Source organism: Molothrus ater, chromosome 3, assembly GCF_012460135.2.
Source record: "Molothrus ater isolate BHLD 08-10-18 breed brown headed cowbird chromosome 3, BPBGC_Mater_1.1, whole genome shotgun sequence".
Taxonomy (NCBI): domain Eukaryota; kingdom Metazoa; phylum Chordata; class Aves; order Passeriformes; family Icteridae; genus Molothrus; species Molothrus ater.
In genome coordinates, this window is record NC_050480.2 from 63,450,324 (window position 1) to 63,464,946 (window position 14,623).

The window sequence follows — 14,623 nt, forward strand, 5'->3', positions numbered from 1 at the left end:
CAGCAAATGAGAAACACTGATTACAACCTGAAATTGTGCTGAAAGGGAAGGAGAAGGAAGGGAATTTTTCCATTCTTTCTGCATCATTTGATAAATTGACTTCTTCAAACTGTCCACCATTTTGAAGATGCTGTTATCAGAAAGCATTTACCAATTGCCAATTTAGGTAACTGGATGGAAAATGTGGTTCATTCTTAATGAAGCTGTTGCCAGAAACAGCTTGAGTGTTTGAGATGATCATTACATAAGTTGAAGTTCTAGATATCAATGTTTTGGTCTTGTTATGACAAGAGTACTGATGGCATAACAAATACTTCAGATAGTCAAAAACTAGAATTATGCATAAGGTTACCTCTGAGAAGTCATCACCATTCTCCTGCAGTCACTCTTGGATCTTGTTTACATTGTCTCCAATCCCAGTTCAAATCCAACAAAAGTAATACTTTTCTTTGAAAAATGATTATTTTATAGACATTTCTAACAATGAATGTGAAGTCAGACTGTCAGAAATGTTCTAGATGAGTAGCCTGGTTGAAGGAGGTGACGTCATGAAAAAACAGCAGCACAATGGCAGAACAGATTATGGAGAAAAACTCCTAAATTTTGCTCTGCCACAAGTCTAAATAATTTTAAAATAGAAAACTTTCTTAAGAAAGGATAGTTACTGGCATAGCATAAAGATTAATATTACCTCCCTCGGTATCTGCCAATGGACAGGGTTAGTGTTTAGGTACCTGTAGAAGAGTAAGTGAAAACCTGCTGGTTTGTTAACAAAAATAATAAATCAAAGGAAAAAAAATATGAGTTCCATAATTTCAGTTTATATGGACAAAGCCATAGACTAGAAATCTGATAGCAAATATACTTATATACTTCTAAGTATTTTAAAGCATTTGTGAGAATCGTGCAGGTGGCTCTGGCTATCATGGTATTTTCAGCTGTTTGCAGAACCTTTACTTAAATATTTTCTTTGAATCAAAAGTCTTTTTCATCCATAGCAAGAAACCTAATCTTTCTTATGGTCACTGAAGTTAAAATTTAGCATCCATTAGTATATTCCAAAGATTATTTATATAGACATAAAACCATTTGGCCTGGGCACCAGGAACTGAAAGATCTAAGCCAATAATGTGAGTGACAGCTTTAGTAATATTTTTTTACTTAAGACAAAAAGGGAAACCGGTTGTGTCTTTGGTGTAACAGCACTTTAAACAGGGAAATAAATTAAATATTATCCAAAGACCATTACAGACAAGTTACATGACATATGCTGTAAAGCTGTTTCAGTTTAGCATCCTGTCATTTCAGTATGAATGCTATGTAGCCCATTTTCTGAATTAACCACAGAAAAGCTTTGTCATGGTAAGAGGAAAAATTAATAAGAAAGCAATCCTTAATATAAATGGTAAACTTAATTGGAGTGTAGGCTGATCAGAAAGAATGCCACAGGGCTACGCATGGCAGTTTAATTTATGCTGGAGTGCTTATACTATAGACTGAGTTTAATAATTTAAAAAATCATGCCTCATGGGAGTCTCTTTTTGTGTTCCTGAATGCTACAAAACATTTTGAAAAGTGCTGCCCATTGAGGTGCTTTCTAAGAATTTTCTTAAACTGTAAATCAGCTCCTAGAGAATTTTGATACCCTTCAAGTCACCAGTTTAATTTTGGCTTCTGTTTTAAAGTGTTTTTCATTTAAAAAAAAAAAGTGTGAAATATCTGTTCAACATAGATTTTTTTGCTTTAAGATAAATAAAAAGGAAGCTGCCAAAATATGTTATTCATTCAATTTAATAATAGCCAGAGTGCTGTATCATATTATTAATTCACAGTTCAGAGAGGTGGTCTGGCCTTTGACGATGAATGGCATTCTTATTTAGAGAACTGATTTTTCTCCATGCCTTTTTGTTATGAAACCTTTTGTGTTTCAAGACAGTTGTATCAGGTATATTGAAAAATATTTGTTAAAACATTTTTGTATAAAATTAACTCCGTGCATTAAATCAGATATGTGGGCATCATCACAATAGTACAGTCACAACAAGCAAGTTTTTTGTCCATGGATTGCAATATTCCACTTGTTTTTCATAGCATTTTCTAAGTTTAATGGAGCATTTAAGGTTTCTAGGTCCAGTTTTTAATTAGTGGAAAGTAGTCCTTTGTGTATTTTAAATGACTTTACAGTGTTCTTAGGCCTAGTCTTCCCAGTTTTTTAAGTAATAAACAAAAGGGAAAGTAACAACTTTTGACCCAGGACAAAGAACCACAATTTTTGGATTAGGAGGATACAGAGCTGTGATTATGTGGAATACAGTGGTGTCTGAAAGCAAGAGGTTTTGCCTTGATAAGGTACTGTGTGATAGAGAATTATTATTCAGTCCAGACTTCAAGTTAATTTTATCTTCCTTCACAATACAGAGAAAAATATAAAAAGGAAGTGTGGTGGAAAAAAAAAGCCATTTCCAGCCACTAAGAAATTGTTACAATAGAGAAGAAAAGTCAATGAAAATCAGTGAAGTCAGTTGTGTTCTTTTAATGTTAATGGACAATGAGCATTCAGTACTTGCTGTAAACTGTTACAGAGCGGACACTGGGGTCACACAGTGGGCTGTGATACAGCTTTTCTTTGTTACACCCTTGCTGGACTGGGAAACCTGCACTGCCACCCACAAGAGGATCAACCTCAAAATGGAAGCAGGACTGCAATGGAGCTTAGAGGTCATTGCTGTCCTTGCCCTCTGCTGCCATTAAAAATGGTGTTGTTAGGACTGAATTAGTCATTAGCCACAGCCAACTCATTTAAATTCCCCCTATTTCCTAGGATGCATGTATGCCTCTTGCCTTCCCACTTGCACACACAAACTGAAAATATATTGACTTCGTATGGCAATTGCAGCCTGAGTAAACAGGTAACTTGGAACAGGAGCTGTAAAAAGTTATAAATGTTTCACTAATCTCCATGGGGTTTTAACTGAAATACCCTGTGAAGTTATATGTATTCTTCCAAAGATTGCGCTGCTGGTATGCTATGCAAAAGATATCTGAACTTCTGTTCTTTGGATTGCAGAAAACCTCTCTGATGTGTGTTTATTGTTTCAGTCCCATCAGATTATTGAGTAAGATAATTTTATTCAAGGAGCAGTTGATATTTGTTATGTATAAGTATATTGTCAAAGGTACAAGGTTAACTTCTCACAACCCTAACACAAATTATTGTTCTCTGTGAAAAATATAAAACAGAGTGGGGTTTTATTCTTGCCATACTTATTCTGCTGAATTTTATTGCTTCATTGTCGAGTGTATTTTGCTGTATTATTTTCTTCATAAAAATTTTGCCCTACCTCATCTGATATGAGAAGATTGAATCTTATTTTTTTGGGTTTTGGTGGGGTTTTTTTGTTTTGTTTGTTTGTTTTCCCTTTGAGTCCTTTCCTCACTGAACTTGTAACTATTTCATGTTTAATACCTTAGTCCCTGTTTATGTGGCAGGAACATAGAGTCTTTAGCTACATGAATAGTCAGGGAATCCTTCACTTTGATTTCTCTGTCTGAGGATATAGGAAAAATACATAAGAAGTTACTGTGTGATTTGATTAATTAGATTTTTACATTTATCGTTTACATGAAAATACTTTAACTTCTGCTGCCATATCTCTTATTTACATTTTAAACAAATATTGTAAGTTAATAAGGGTTTTAATTTGTTTCCTTTCTTTCTGGTTTTAAGCAGCACTTTCAAAGAAGTATAGTAAAGGTTTATTCCCTCAGCTTTGTAACTCATAATATTATAAGACTGCAATTTTTATCTGTGGTATAGTTATCTTAGATGATAACCTGTACCTGATAGGGAAAATGCCCATTTAAAATTCAATTTAGAATTTAAAATTTTGAGAAATGCTACAGCAGTGGTTGCTTTAAATCCTTATTTATTAATTTTTTCTAGCTTGGATGTTTAATTTAAACAACTGCAGAAAATGGGGTATATTTTACTGCAGGAAAAAATGCATGTAAATATAGGATTTAATTAATTTATTAAATCTATCAGTTTTAAAGTTTTCTGTGATTCATATCAGAATAGAATTTTTGTTAATAAAGTTGGAATTACAGCTAGGAAATTTTAAGGCCTTTGGAATGGTAGAAAGTGGATCAGAATAGGCTGCCTTGCCTGATTTCGAGGCCAGAAAGGATAAAGTTCTACTCAGATATGGGGCTGAAAAAGATGTTGCTTGCTGTAAATGTAATGATAACCATACCAACCATGAAGATTTCCTTAAAACGAGGGTGATTTTCATTTTAAAAAAAGTCTTGTGAAGAATGGAGATTTTTTTATGACTCCTTTCCAAACAGTACCAAAATAATTTTGAATAGGAGACAGTTCTCCGGAGTTGGTATTCATACGCAGATAGAGCTTTACATTAGCATTCAGTTCAAATCATATGTCTTGTAACAGTTTATTTAATTTATTTTGTTTTAGCCATGGATGCAGATGTGAAGAAAGAAAACCTTTCATCTGTGCAGCAGCTTGGTGTTGAAATGACAGTCAGGTACATGGTATTAAACTATTTCCCTAGAGTATTTCTAGGATTTGTTTGATTTTCATGGAATGACTTTAATAATACTTAATCCATCAACTCATTGCTTTATAGCATTTAATCTAAGATAAACTTTAAGAAAATGAATTCTAACTAGAATTGAAAAAGGTATTAGAACAGAATTAAATTATCTTTACAGTTTATGTATGTTATTATCCTCTATTTTTGTAAAGACTAATTGTAATGTGCTAGTAAGATTTACCATAAAATTGCATTATCCTGAATTATGTGTCTTTTTTTCCCTTGCATTACTTCTCTAAATGGTTCTGTTTAGCTAAGCTTAGTTATATGTCATTTAAACATTTTATTTGGCTGGTAATTTGCAGAGCTGTGATGAAGGAAAAGCTTAGATGTCTGTACTTCCACGGATTGCTATCTTTAGCATTAATGTTTGAATTCTGATTATAATAATTACACACACAATAATTATATCGAATTCTAAATATTGTACATGAAGAAACTGAGTTGTGTGTGATGGAGTACTTGCTCGTCCCCACCACTGTCTCTAAAACTGAACTAAAGGGCATTTGGGTGAGGATTTGTAACAATGAGCAGCAGATGTTTGCTGTGAATCCTTTCTAGGTAGAGCACAAGTTTTATTTAATGATCTATGTGTATATCCACAGCATAGTTTTAGTAATGAACAACTTTATGACAGCTTAACTTTTACAGGTTTATTAAATATGAGTTCTTCCTTTTTAGGAATTCAAAAATATTAAAGAGGGTTTTTTTTAAACTTTTTGAAATAGATATGGAAAATACTTAAACTTGCTAAAAGAAGATGCCGAAAATGGGCTGTGTTTCGTGTTAAAGAATTGTGAGGAGTTTCTGAAACAACAGCAAAGAACTGTGGTATCTTCACTTTGTATCCTTTCCTGATGGTATAAGTTATATTGTCTAAAAATTTCAGTGGAATTTGAACTCCTGGTTTGTACTTTTAATAGAGGTGTAGGTGTGTTATATTTATGGAAAGAAAAAGAAAATTAAAAGAGCATTTTTACTTTGAAATTTTATTAGGTTAAATGCATTCCCAATGCACTTAGGAAAATGTTCACCCTTTTGTTCCCATACTTTGTTAGAAGTGCAAATCGCATTCACTTTTCTCATCAGCTGTTTTGGAGTGGGATCACATCTTTGAATGTGATAAAGAGCCTGCATCAATGAACCTTTGAACATTGAGTATTTGTGGTACTCCCACAATACCAACACTGTTAATGATACTGCCCATGTAGTGATAAGTGTGGTAAGTGTAGTCAGATCAACAGGAGCGGTTAGACTTTTGGTTCTTTTGGATCTACCGTGGAACTTCCTGTAAAAAAAATTAAAACAGATAATAGCTTTTCAAGCAGCTTTGCTATATTATTCTCTGTTAAATTTGCATACCACTAGTAAATTATACTTCAGGTGTATTAGTCAGAACGTGCCAAATCTCATTTTTAAGGCTTTTTACTTTTTTTTTCCCCAATAATTTTAAGTCCTGTTTTATTCCTCCACTCTTCTCCTTTCTTACACTTTATAAGGACACTCATTTTGGTGCAGATTTTTTTTGCATTTCCTTGCTTTTTTGTTTACTTTTACTGATTTAGCTTGACTACGTATGGACTAAAAAATTTTAGTATATGGGGAAAACAGCTTAAATTGTTTCTCTTAATTCAGTTTGAGAGACAACTGTGCCTTGATGCTGCCTTCTGTGCAGCTCTGTTCCCCTTGGCCGTGTCGAACAACCCAGCTCCTGGCTCTGTGTGCAAGGACCTCAGAAGGAGGAGAGCTGTGGTTGCTGCAGGAGAGTGAGGAGGAGATCTCTGCCCAAGTTCCTTAACCTTCCTGTCCAGGCTGCTTGCAGGAGCACTATGCTGGTTATGACTGGTTTGCATCTTCCATCTTCCTCATAATGTCAGGAGACAGGGAGAGGACACTGATGTTTCTTCAGCAATTTTCACGTCTTCTTGCTTCAGCATTTCTCTGGCTACCAAGACTGCATTTATCCGTAAGAATTTATAACCTGTTTCTTTCTGAAATGCTCCTTTGAAAGTTTAAAAATGAGAGTTTATTAATCTCCTTAGTTTTTTTTTTTTCTTGGCATTTTTTTTGTTTGTTTGTTTACTTTTCTAATGCATTATATTATCCTTAAGCCCCACTAGCCAAATACATGACCCTGAAAAATTCATGGAAAAATGTAGATCTGATATTTGCTCAAACTTTTGTTTAAAAGGAGAGAAGTAGCAGGTGGACAGAAAACAATGTTAATGAATTTTAAAGCTGGCAGTAAAACAAACTTTGTTAGTGGCACTAAATTCTGTGTGAAGTCAGTGATACTGCTGAATGACCTTTTTTTTTTTTAATTATCAGATTCCAGTAAGAGAGCAAGTCTGTCAATCTGATTTTTGGGTTTTTTTTTAGTGACAGTTTTGAAATTTACTTAATACATTTGAGTATATTTAGTAAATTTTAAAAAATATTACTGCATAAATACTGACTGTATGATTGACAATTTTAAATTGTCAGTATCTGGATTGAGGTTGTAATATAGGAATCATCATTTCTATCTTTCATTATGGGAGTTCCCAGCTATTTAAAATAAAACCCTTTGTACATTGTCACGTTTTGAACATGAACTCTAAACTGTAGTAGAGACTTCCAGAGAACTCTGAGATACAAAAAGCACAGATTAGATTCTGTGTTTCTTCTGCATGGTGGCTTCTGTAGCAATACCAAGTGATCTGTCTTGTTCACTAGAGGGGTGATGATATCGGTCTATTCAGCACTGAATCTGGCCTGAGGTTATTCCAACATAATGAAATTTGTGCTGAAATTTACTTCACTTTGCTAGTGCTGAAAAACCACTGCTGCCAAGGATTCATTAGCTGGAACTGGGCATTGATATCCAGAGCCTTCAGTAGTGATAAAACCTCTGCTCCTTTTGTTGTACATAATAGAATTTCGCTCACAGCCTCCACACATACTGCAAAGATATGTGCACACAAAAAACAAGTTGAAATACCATGAAGTTTTACTCCACCACAAAATGAAGGAAAAATATTCAGCAGAAATCAATCTTTTTTTTTATTTCTATTCTCCTGTTTAAAATATAACAACAGTTTCTCCATGTCTGCTTTGACAATTAAAGCCTGTATACAATAAGGAACTAGAGTACTAATGCACAGTAACAATCAGGATATATTTATTAACACTTTAGTTACCACATGTTTTTCTTGATGGAAGTACAACCTATTTTGTTTATCCTGTTTCCTGTCTCTAAAATAATCAGAATTACTTATCTTACATATATAAAGGTTATATTTTTATATATTGTTCTCAGCAAGGCATTAAAAAACAACACATTTCTGTAGTCTGTAATCCTGTTCCTCAATTTCATTGTTGATGATGATGATGATGTTGTTGTTGTTGTTAACCAGATGCACCTGCCTGTTAGAACAGCGGAATACGGCATCCATCCAGTCTATTTTTGCAGTGCTCACCACGTTGAAATGTTGCTGAAAGCTGAGTTGCCCCTTGTCTGTTCAGCTTTCCACATGTCTGGTTTCACTCCATCCCAGGTAACCAATCAAAGTCTATTAAATGATCATCAACCTATTGACTTAAATCTGCAAAATCAAGAACACTGAGGAACTACTGGCCATTTTTTTCTAAATGGCACTTGTGTGGTGGTTATAAAACTGAGGATAAGAGATAAGAACACATAGCGACTTATATGAGTATCTGAAAATAGAAAGTGACTGACTCATAGAATAATACCAGTGTACAGGAGCTGATGACCTTTTATTACATGTTCATGAAGAAAAATTGATAAAAATAATATATACTAAATCCTCAGATTTAGCATTTAAACAAAATACCTTATTCCCTGGAATAATCTTCCATAGGACAGAAGTGGGTAATTTGCAGTAATTATATACTAGGAAGCAGCTCCTGTGATATTAGAGAAAAAAATAATTTTATATGAGCTACTATAACTATTGCAATCGGGTAACACACTGTTCTTTCATATTAAAGAAGTGTTACAACAGCAGAATAATTATCTATAACACCAGCTTTCATTTTGCCTACTTACAACAATTGTTTGGTAGTATTGAAAGCTATGGATGAAGCATTGTTTGTAAAGATTGCAATCATATGAAGGGTAAAGAGCTCCATGCAGTGAGTTAGATTGTCAATGCAAAGGACATCTTGCCAGAGTGAGAAAGTGTATTGCTGTGCCAAGGCAAGAAAAATATTTTTCATCCTGTACCTTCAAAATTCCTTTTTGCTGCAAGATTTGCAGCTGAAGAAACTCTTTAATGGGGCAGATGCCAGTGTGGTACAAACATTGCTTAAAGTAGTCATCTTGGGGTTTGGTTTTTGAGGAGAAAATAGTAGCAGATGAAGGAATTTATCTCAGCATAGGAATAAGGTGCTTGTAATAAGGTTCCTGTTTTAGGATGAAGAAAATACATGGGGACAGTCACTCCTTCAGCTATTCTTGTGCAAGTTATACTATTTCCTTTTTTTAATTGTGTGCATTCAGTGGTACACTAGATACTGTTCTGAACTGCTAATAATGATTTTTTTCATTTATTTAATGAGCTACTGAAATGCCAGTCGTGGGTACCACTGTATCTTCTCTGTGATTTTGCAGTTTTACTGCAGCATTAAAAACAAACTCTGAACTGTAAAAACAATTCTGATGTATTTAATTGATTGTGTGCCTCAATAAATACATCAAAACAGATTTACTGCCATACTATGGTTGTCATCTAATTGGAATTGTGGTAATTCTGCTGCATATTTTTAAACACTTTAAGGAATGACTAGCAGAAGATTTGTGGTCTAGAACCAAATGAAATGTTCATTATACCTCTTAATACATTGTAATTTAGTTCAGGGCAAAGGAGTCACTCTGTTCACACTCACTTCATTAAATGAAAATGTGTTTTAGGGAAGGACCTAACATTCATTTATAATGCAGATAACTACTTTAATTGAAAGGAAAACGCATGTTGAACATGTCTTCATCACTGTCATTACCCTTTAGTACACATTTAAAGCAAAATCTTGAAAAAAATCACTTTTTCTTTCATTGGGCTTTGAGTCTCAACCTCAGGAGGCGCTGGAATACATTCGTACAAGTGAGCTGCATGGATACAGGCTGTAATGTTTTGTCTAACTCACTAGGAGTCTATTCAGAGGCTGTTAAAAATGGTGAATCTTGGCTTCTTTTGTACTTTATCCCTTTTATTCATAGCTGGGGTGATGTTACAGGGAAACGGTTCTGTAGTATAGAAAAGAGATAAAGCTGATTAATTATGACTGAATGTATAGAATGATTTAATTATATATAATTTCATTCTCATCTAGATCTGTCTGCAATGGATAACTCAGTGTTTCTGGAATTACATGGACTGGAGTGAGATCTGTCACTACATTGCCATATGTATTTTCCTTGGTCCTGATTATCAAATATATATATGTATTTCTCTGTTCAGACACCTACAGCAAGACATCCTGAAGCACACAGAAGCCCGAGATCTTCAGGTTTTTCTCAAAGTAAGGGTTTCCTAATTTTTCAACTGCTGAGGAGAAGCAAAGCTCTTAATACTGAGGATATATACTTAATATTATATATTTATATATATTATATATATTAATATATATTTAATCTGAAGCTCTTACTGAATTTCACTCAGTCATTTTAAACAAGTGAAATAATACTTTAATTTTATTTGTTCCCTAGCAGGAAATTTTCTATTTTCCAGAAAATAGCTTTCCTGCATTTTTTACTGAGCAATTTCATTCATGAGCAAAGAAAATAGGCTCATTAAATTAGGAGAGCATTTGATTCTGTTGTCTGTATTTGGGCTCAATCTCACTGAACGAGGTGCTCTCCAGAAAGGTGGGTTTGCAGAGTTGTCTCTTGCTGAAGCTTGTAGAGATGTAGCATGAAGCTGATTGAGCTGGTAGTTTGAAGAAATACCAATTACTCTACAACCAGCCTTGCAATTTCATATTCTTTCCCAATTATAAATTATGTTTGGGTTTCAGGTTTTTTGCAGGGTAGTGCATAGCTGTAGCTGCAGTCATTAATTGATACAGTATCTTACTCTTCTTCACAGGGATATTTTTGTCTTTTTTGCTAGTTTTTTTTCACCTGGCAAAATTTTTTTGCGAACTAGGTATCTGCATCTTAGTCTGTCCCAAGAATAATAGTTTTCTGACTAGTTTGCATCCAACTAATGTATGCTTAAATATGGAAAAGTATCTCAGCCCAATCAGCTTCCTTGAAAATATTTGCTACACCGTCTAATGAATGTATTGTTTTTTTTCCCTGGTTTTGGACAAAGTGTCTTAAAAGCTGTATCTTGATGGCATTGTTGGATAGAATATGTAAAATACAGAAGAAAGAAATGGTACATTGCCACATGCAGTATAAACACACTAAACATTTGGCATGGTACTGTTAAATTAATGAGAAAATAATGTAAATTAATGCGGTACTGGAACATCTGCAATTCATTGAGTGACCAGTGCAGAAAAAAAGGAGCATACTTAACTTGAACTCCTGCTATTGATAAGTCTTAATTACTTGAAACCAAAAAAAAAAAATGAACTGTAGAATGGTTTGGGTTGGAAGGAACCTTAAACATCATCTAGTTCCAATCCATCTTCCACTACACCATTGAGCCTGGCCTTGAATACTACCAATGTGTTCCACAACTTCTTTTCAGTGCCTCACCATCCTCACAGTAAAGCTCTTCCTCATACCAAATCTAAACCTACCCTCTTTGAGTCTGAAGCCGTTCCCCCTTGTTCTGTCACTACATGCTATTTAATTCCAGATATATGTGTGCGTATATATATATATATAATTTTATATTCCACCGTAGTCAGCTTTCTCACAGTGCATGAGGAGCAACTTGGAAGGTAAAATCTTACCTTTGCTTCTGTGTAGAGGAGAAGAAATATAAAGACTATTTTGAATTCCTGTTCAGATGCCAAAGTGCAGTTTTCCAAGCCTGAGTAGATGTTCTCAGGAGAATTCTACTTAGCAGAGATTCACAGTTAATACACCAGAGGTACAGCTTATGTCCACAGAGACTGGCTCCAGAGAGTTTTTTGCAGCACATGCTGCCAACAGTGGTAATAATGATTGGTAGATGAGTACACAACAGTAACAAATTAACCCTTTTTACACTTAACCGTTCTTCAGGATTCTGTGTTCTGTGGGGCATCCTCCTTATCCCTCCAATATAGTAGCCATGAGAAGGAACATTATGTATTTGTTTTCTGAGGGCACTTCCTTTTACTCTGTGTTTTGGAATCAGTAAGAATTACTCACTTTTAGTAGTGCAGAATGGTTTATTCTGGTTTTATTTAAGCACTTCATGAAAATCTTCTTTTATCATTGATTAAAAAAAATCCTCATCTCCTGTTTTTCTTTACAATCTAGCTGGATATAAAAGCCACACTTATAAACTTATGCCATGTGCTGGTGTAGGAATCTTCTTTCAAAAGAATATTTTAGTACGTGGCTTTCCCTTCTTAAAGCTTACTTTCATTTCCTTAAAAATCTTCAATGAAATATTCTCCAGAAATTAGATAAACAACATCCCAGTGAAATGAAATTCTCTGATGCCAAGTGTGTGATTAAAAAAAAAACAGAAAACTGACTGGAAGCAGATATTGCCAAATCTGTATTTCTAAATAAAACATAATAAAATCTATTTTAAACAGCCAGGCTCTGACAATCAGAAAAAAATGAGCTATCTTTAGAAGCTTGGAATTCATTAAATTTGAGTTGTACATTTTTTTTCCTAACTAATACATGCTTTCTCTGTGTATCTGTGCAGGAGGAAGCACTGCATGGATTTCGAGTGAGTGATTATTTAGACTACATGGAAAGCTTGGAGGAGCTCTACAGACCAATGCTGCTGAAAGACATGAGGAACATAACACAGAACACATAGATGAAGCAAACAAGCACTTTATATTACAGTTTTGATTACATCCTTTAAAAGGATGCTGATTGATTGATACCTCAGTCTCACCTAAAATCAGCCAGGCTATTGAAATGTACATACTGTAAAATAAATAAGAAGTGTTTTCAGAATATAGTTTTTCAATAAGACATAGCCTACTTTTGATAACCCAATTTTACCAGACAGGTTATGTGCACAGCCTCATTTTCAGTTAGCAGAAGGCAGCTTCAGAAGCCACCTGAAGGATGCTGAAGTTTCTTCCTTATAAAGCCTTGTACCTGTTCTCAACTCATTCTCTTTTTGTCATCTCCTTATAGCACTGTCCTAAAGCCTTCCTATTTTGCTTGGATCTGACAAAGGGATTTTTTTCTTTAGAAACAACTGCTGTTGTGTATTCATGTGCAAGCAAAGTCAACAAATGGAAACCAAACTCTCTGTTCCAACTTTATGGATAATATTGAGAAAATGGAATGTTTGAATACATGCAATGAAAAAAGACTTGATACTCCTGTCTTTAAAAAAACCCAAATAAATAGTTTTATGTAATAAAGCATTATTAACCTTTGTTGTGAATGAAATTAGAGTCTTTATTATTTGGCTTAAGAAGAGGGGAAAATACTATGTTTTGTCACCACATGCAATAGCATTTTTTTTACAGAATATCCATAATCTCAAAATATTTTTATTATAAATTAACGATACAGTGTTTTGGAAGTCCAATGGAAACCAAAAATGTTGAATTTAGATTTTGTTAACACATTCCTGGGAGAGAATCTAAAGATTACTGCAAAGTTCCTGAAAAACTTTGCTTGATAAAATGGTTATATATACACTAATTGAGCCCATACTCAAATTCAAATTATAAAACACATTAGAACCTGCTGTGAAATTTCTGAAATTATATGCAACCTAGGAGTGAACATTGACAAAGGTTTTGCCACTAATTTCTACTTTCCTGACTGTGCATTTCATAAGTTCACAAATTTAGCTTTTTTTCCTGTCTAGCCAAGATATGTTTTAAATACTTTTGCACTTTTATGAACTGTGTTAGCTCACCTACATTAATAAAAGAGGCTGGCAAGTATGAGGAAGGAATTATGACAAGAACTGATCGAACCAAGTGCTTGCCTGACACTGAGGCCAGTGAATGCTATGACTTACATGGTATATATTCTTTTAACCTTAATAGCAGTTTCTCTTTTCTTAAATAACCTTATTTAGGCATATATCTCAAACCAAGAAACAACAAATAACAAACATCCAGGTGGTGAATAACACTTGAACACTAATATATACATATTTTTAGACAGACCATGGGTGATTAAATATCCATTATGAAGTAAGTCATCAGTTCCTTTAGCTGTAGCAGAAATTTTTCAGGAAAATAGGCCTTTGTGATAGGTATACAAGTAACCTAGGAACTCTTGCCATATCAATAGCTGTCATTTTGTATTCCTTGTCCCCCAACAAAGAAGAGAGAGGTACTGCAGAGCTGACCCTTAATAGTAATAACTTTCATCACTACTGCATCAAATTAATCCAAAGAGGTCCAGTACACAATAACCAGAAAGAAAAGGCAGATACAAATAGTAGAAAGCAATCAGCCTGACTACCAAGCAGTGCTATTGATAAAAGCAGTTTTTGCATTTCCAGCAATTCAATCGACTTCAGTTTTCCCATCTGCAAAACAGCTACATTTTCATACACTCTGTATATGCTGAGATGATTAATTAGAGCACATCCATAAAATAGTTAGTGCATGAAAACCTTATGTAAATGCTATATCTTAATACCTGGTAATAATTTAAAATTGCCCTATGACAGAAACAGGACATTGACACCTATTACAAGTAGACTGAAATAAAGCTTGAAGTGATGGGGAAACCAATGGCATCTTCTTTAAATCCATAACAGTGTGAAAACAAATGACCATTATAGCAACAGATACCTGAAGACATGCTCACATGCTATATTACCTCCAGTCTGAAGACTCCCTTATACAGCTTTGCTGGTATATATATATAAATTTCTCCATTCAGCTCCCTATTTTCTTTCAGG

The 14,623-nt window shown here is 34.2% G+C and overlaps 1 protein-coding gene across 2 annotated transcripts in view; it reads left to right on the forward strand.

Moving 5' to 3' along the window:
• The window catches only part of TBC1D32 (TBC1 domain family member 32), a 74,372-nt gene extending 61,229 nt beyond the window's left edge, over window positions 1–13,143 (forward strand). For both annotated transcript variants that reach the window (XM_036381098.2, XM_054514410.1), the window contains exons 29-34: window positions 4,475–4,544; window positions 5,342–5,457; window positions 6,425–6,579; window positions 8,009–8,149; window positions 9,948–10,136; window positions 12,437–13,143. In XM_036381098.2, the coding sequence (XP_036236991.1) occupies window positions 4,475–4,544; window positions 5,342–5,457; window positions 6,425–6,579; window positions 8,009–8,149; window positions 9,948–10,136; window positions 12,437–12,553 (788 nt within the window). In that variant the 3' untranslated portion in view covers window positions 12,554–13,143. The remainder of the gene's footprint in view (window positions 1–4,474; window positions 4,545–5,341; window positions 5,458–6,424; window positions 6,580–8,008; window positions 8,150–9,947; window positions 10,137–12,436) is intronic.
• The last annotated feature ends 1,480 nt before the right edge of the window (window positions 13,144–14,623 follow it).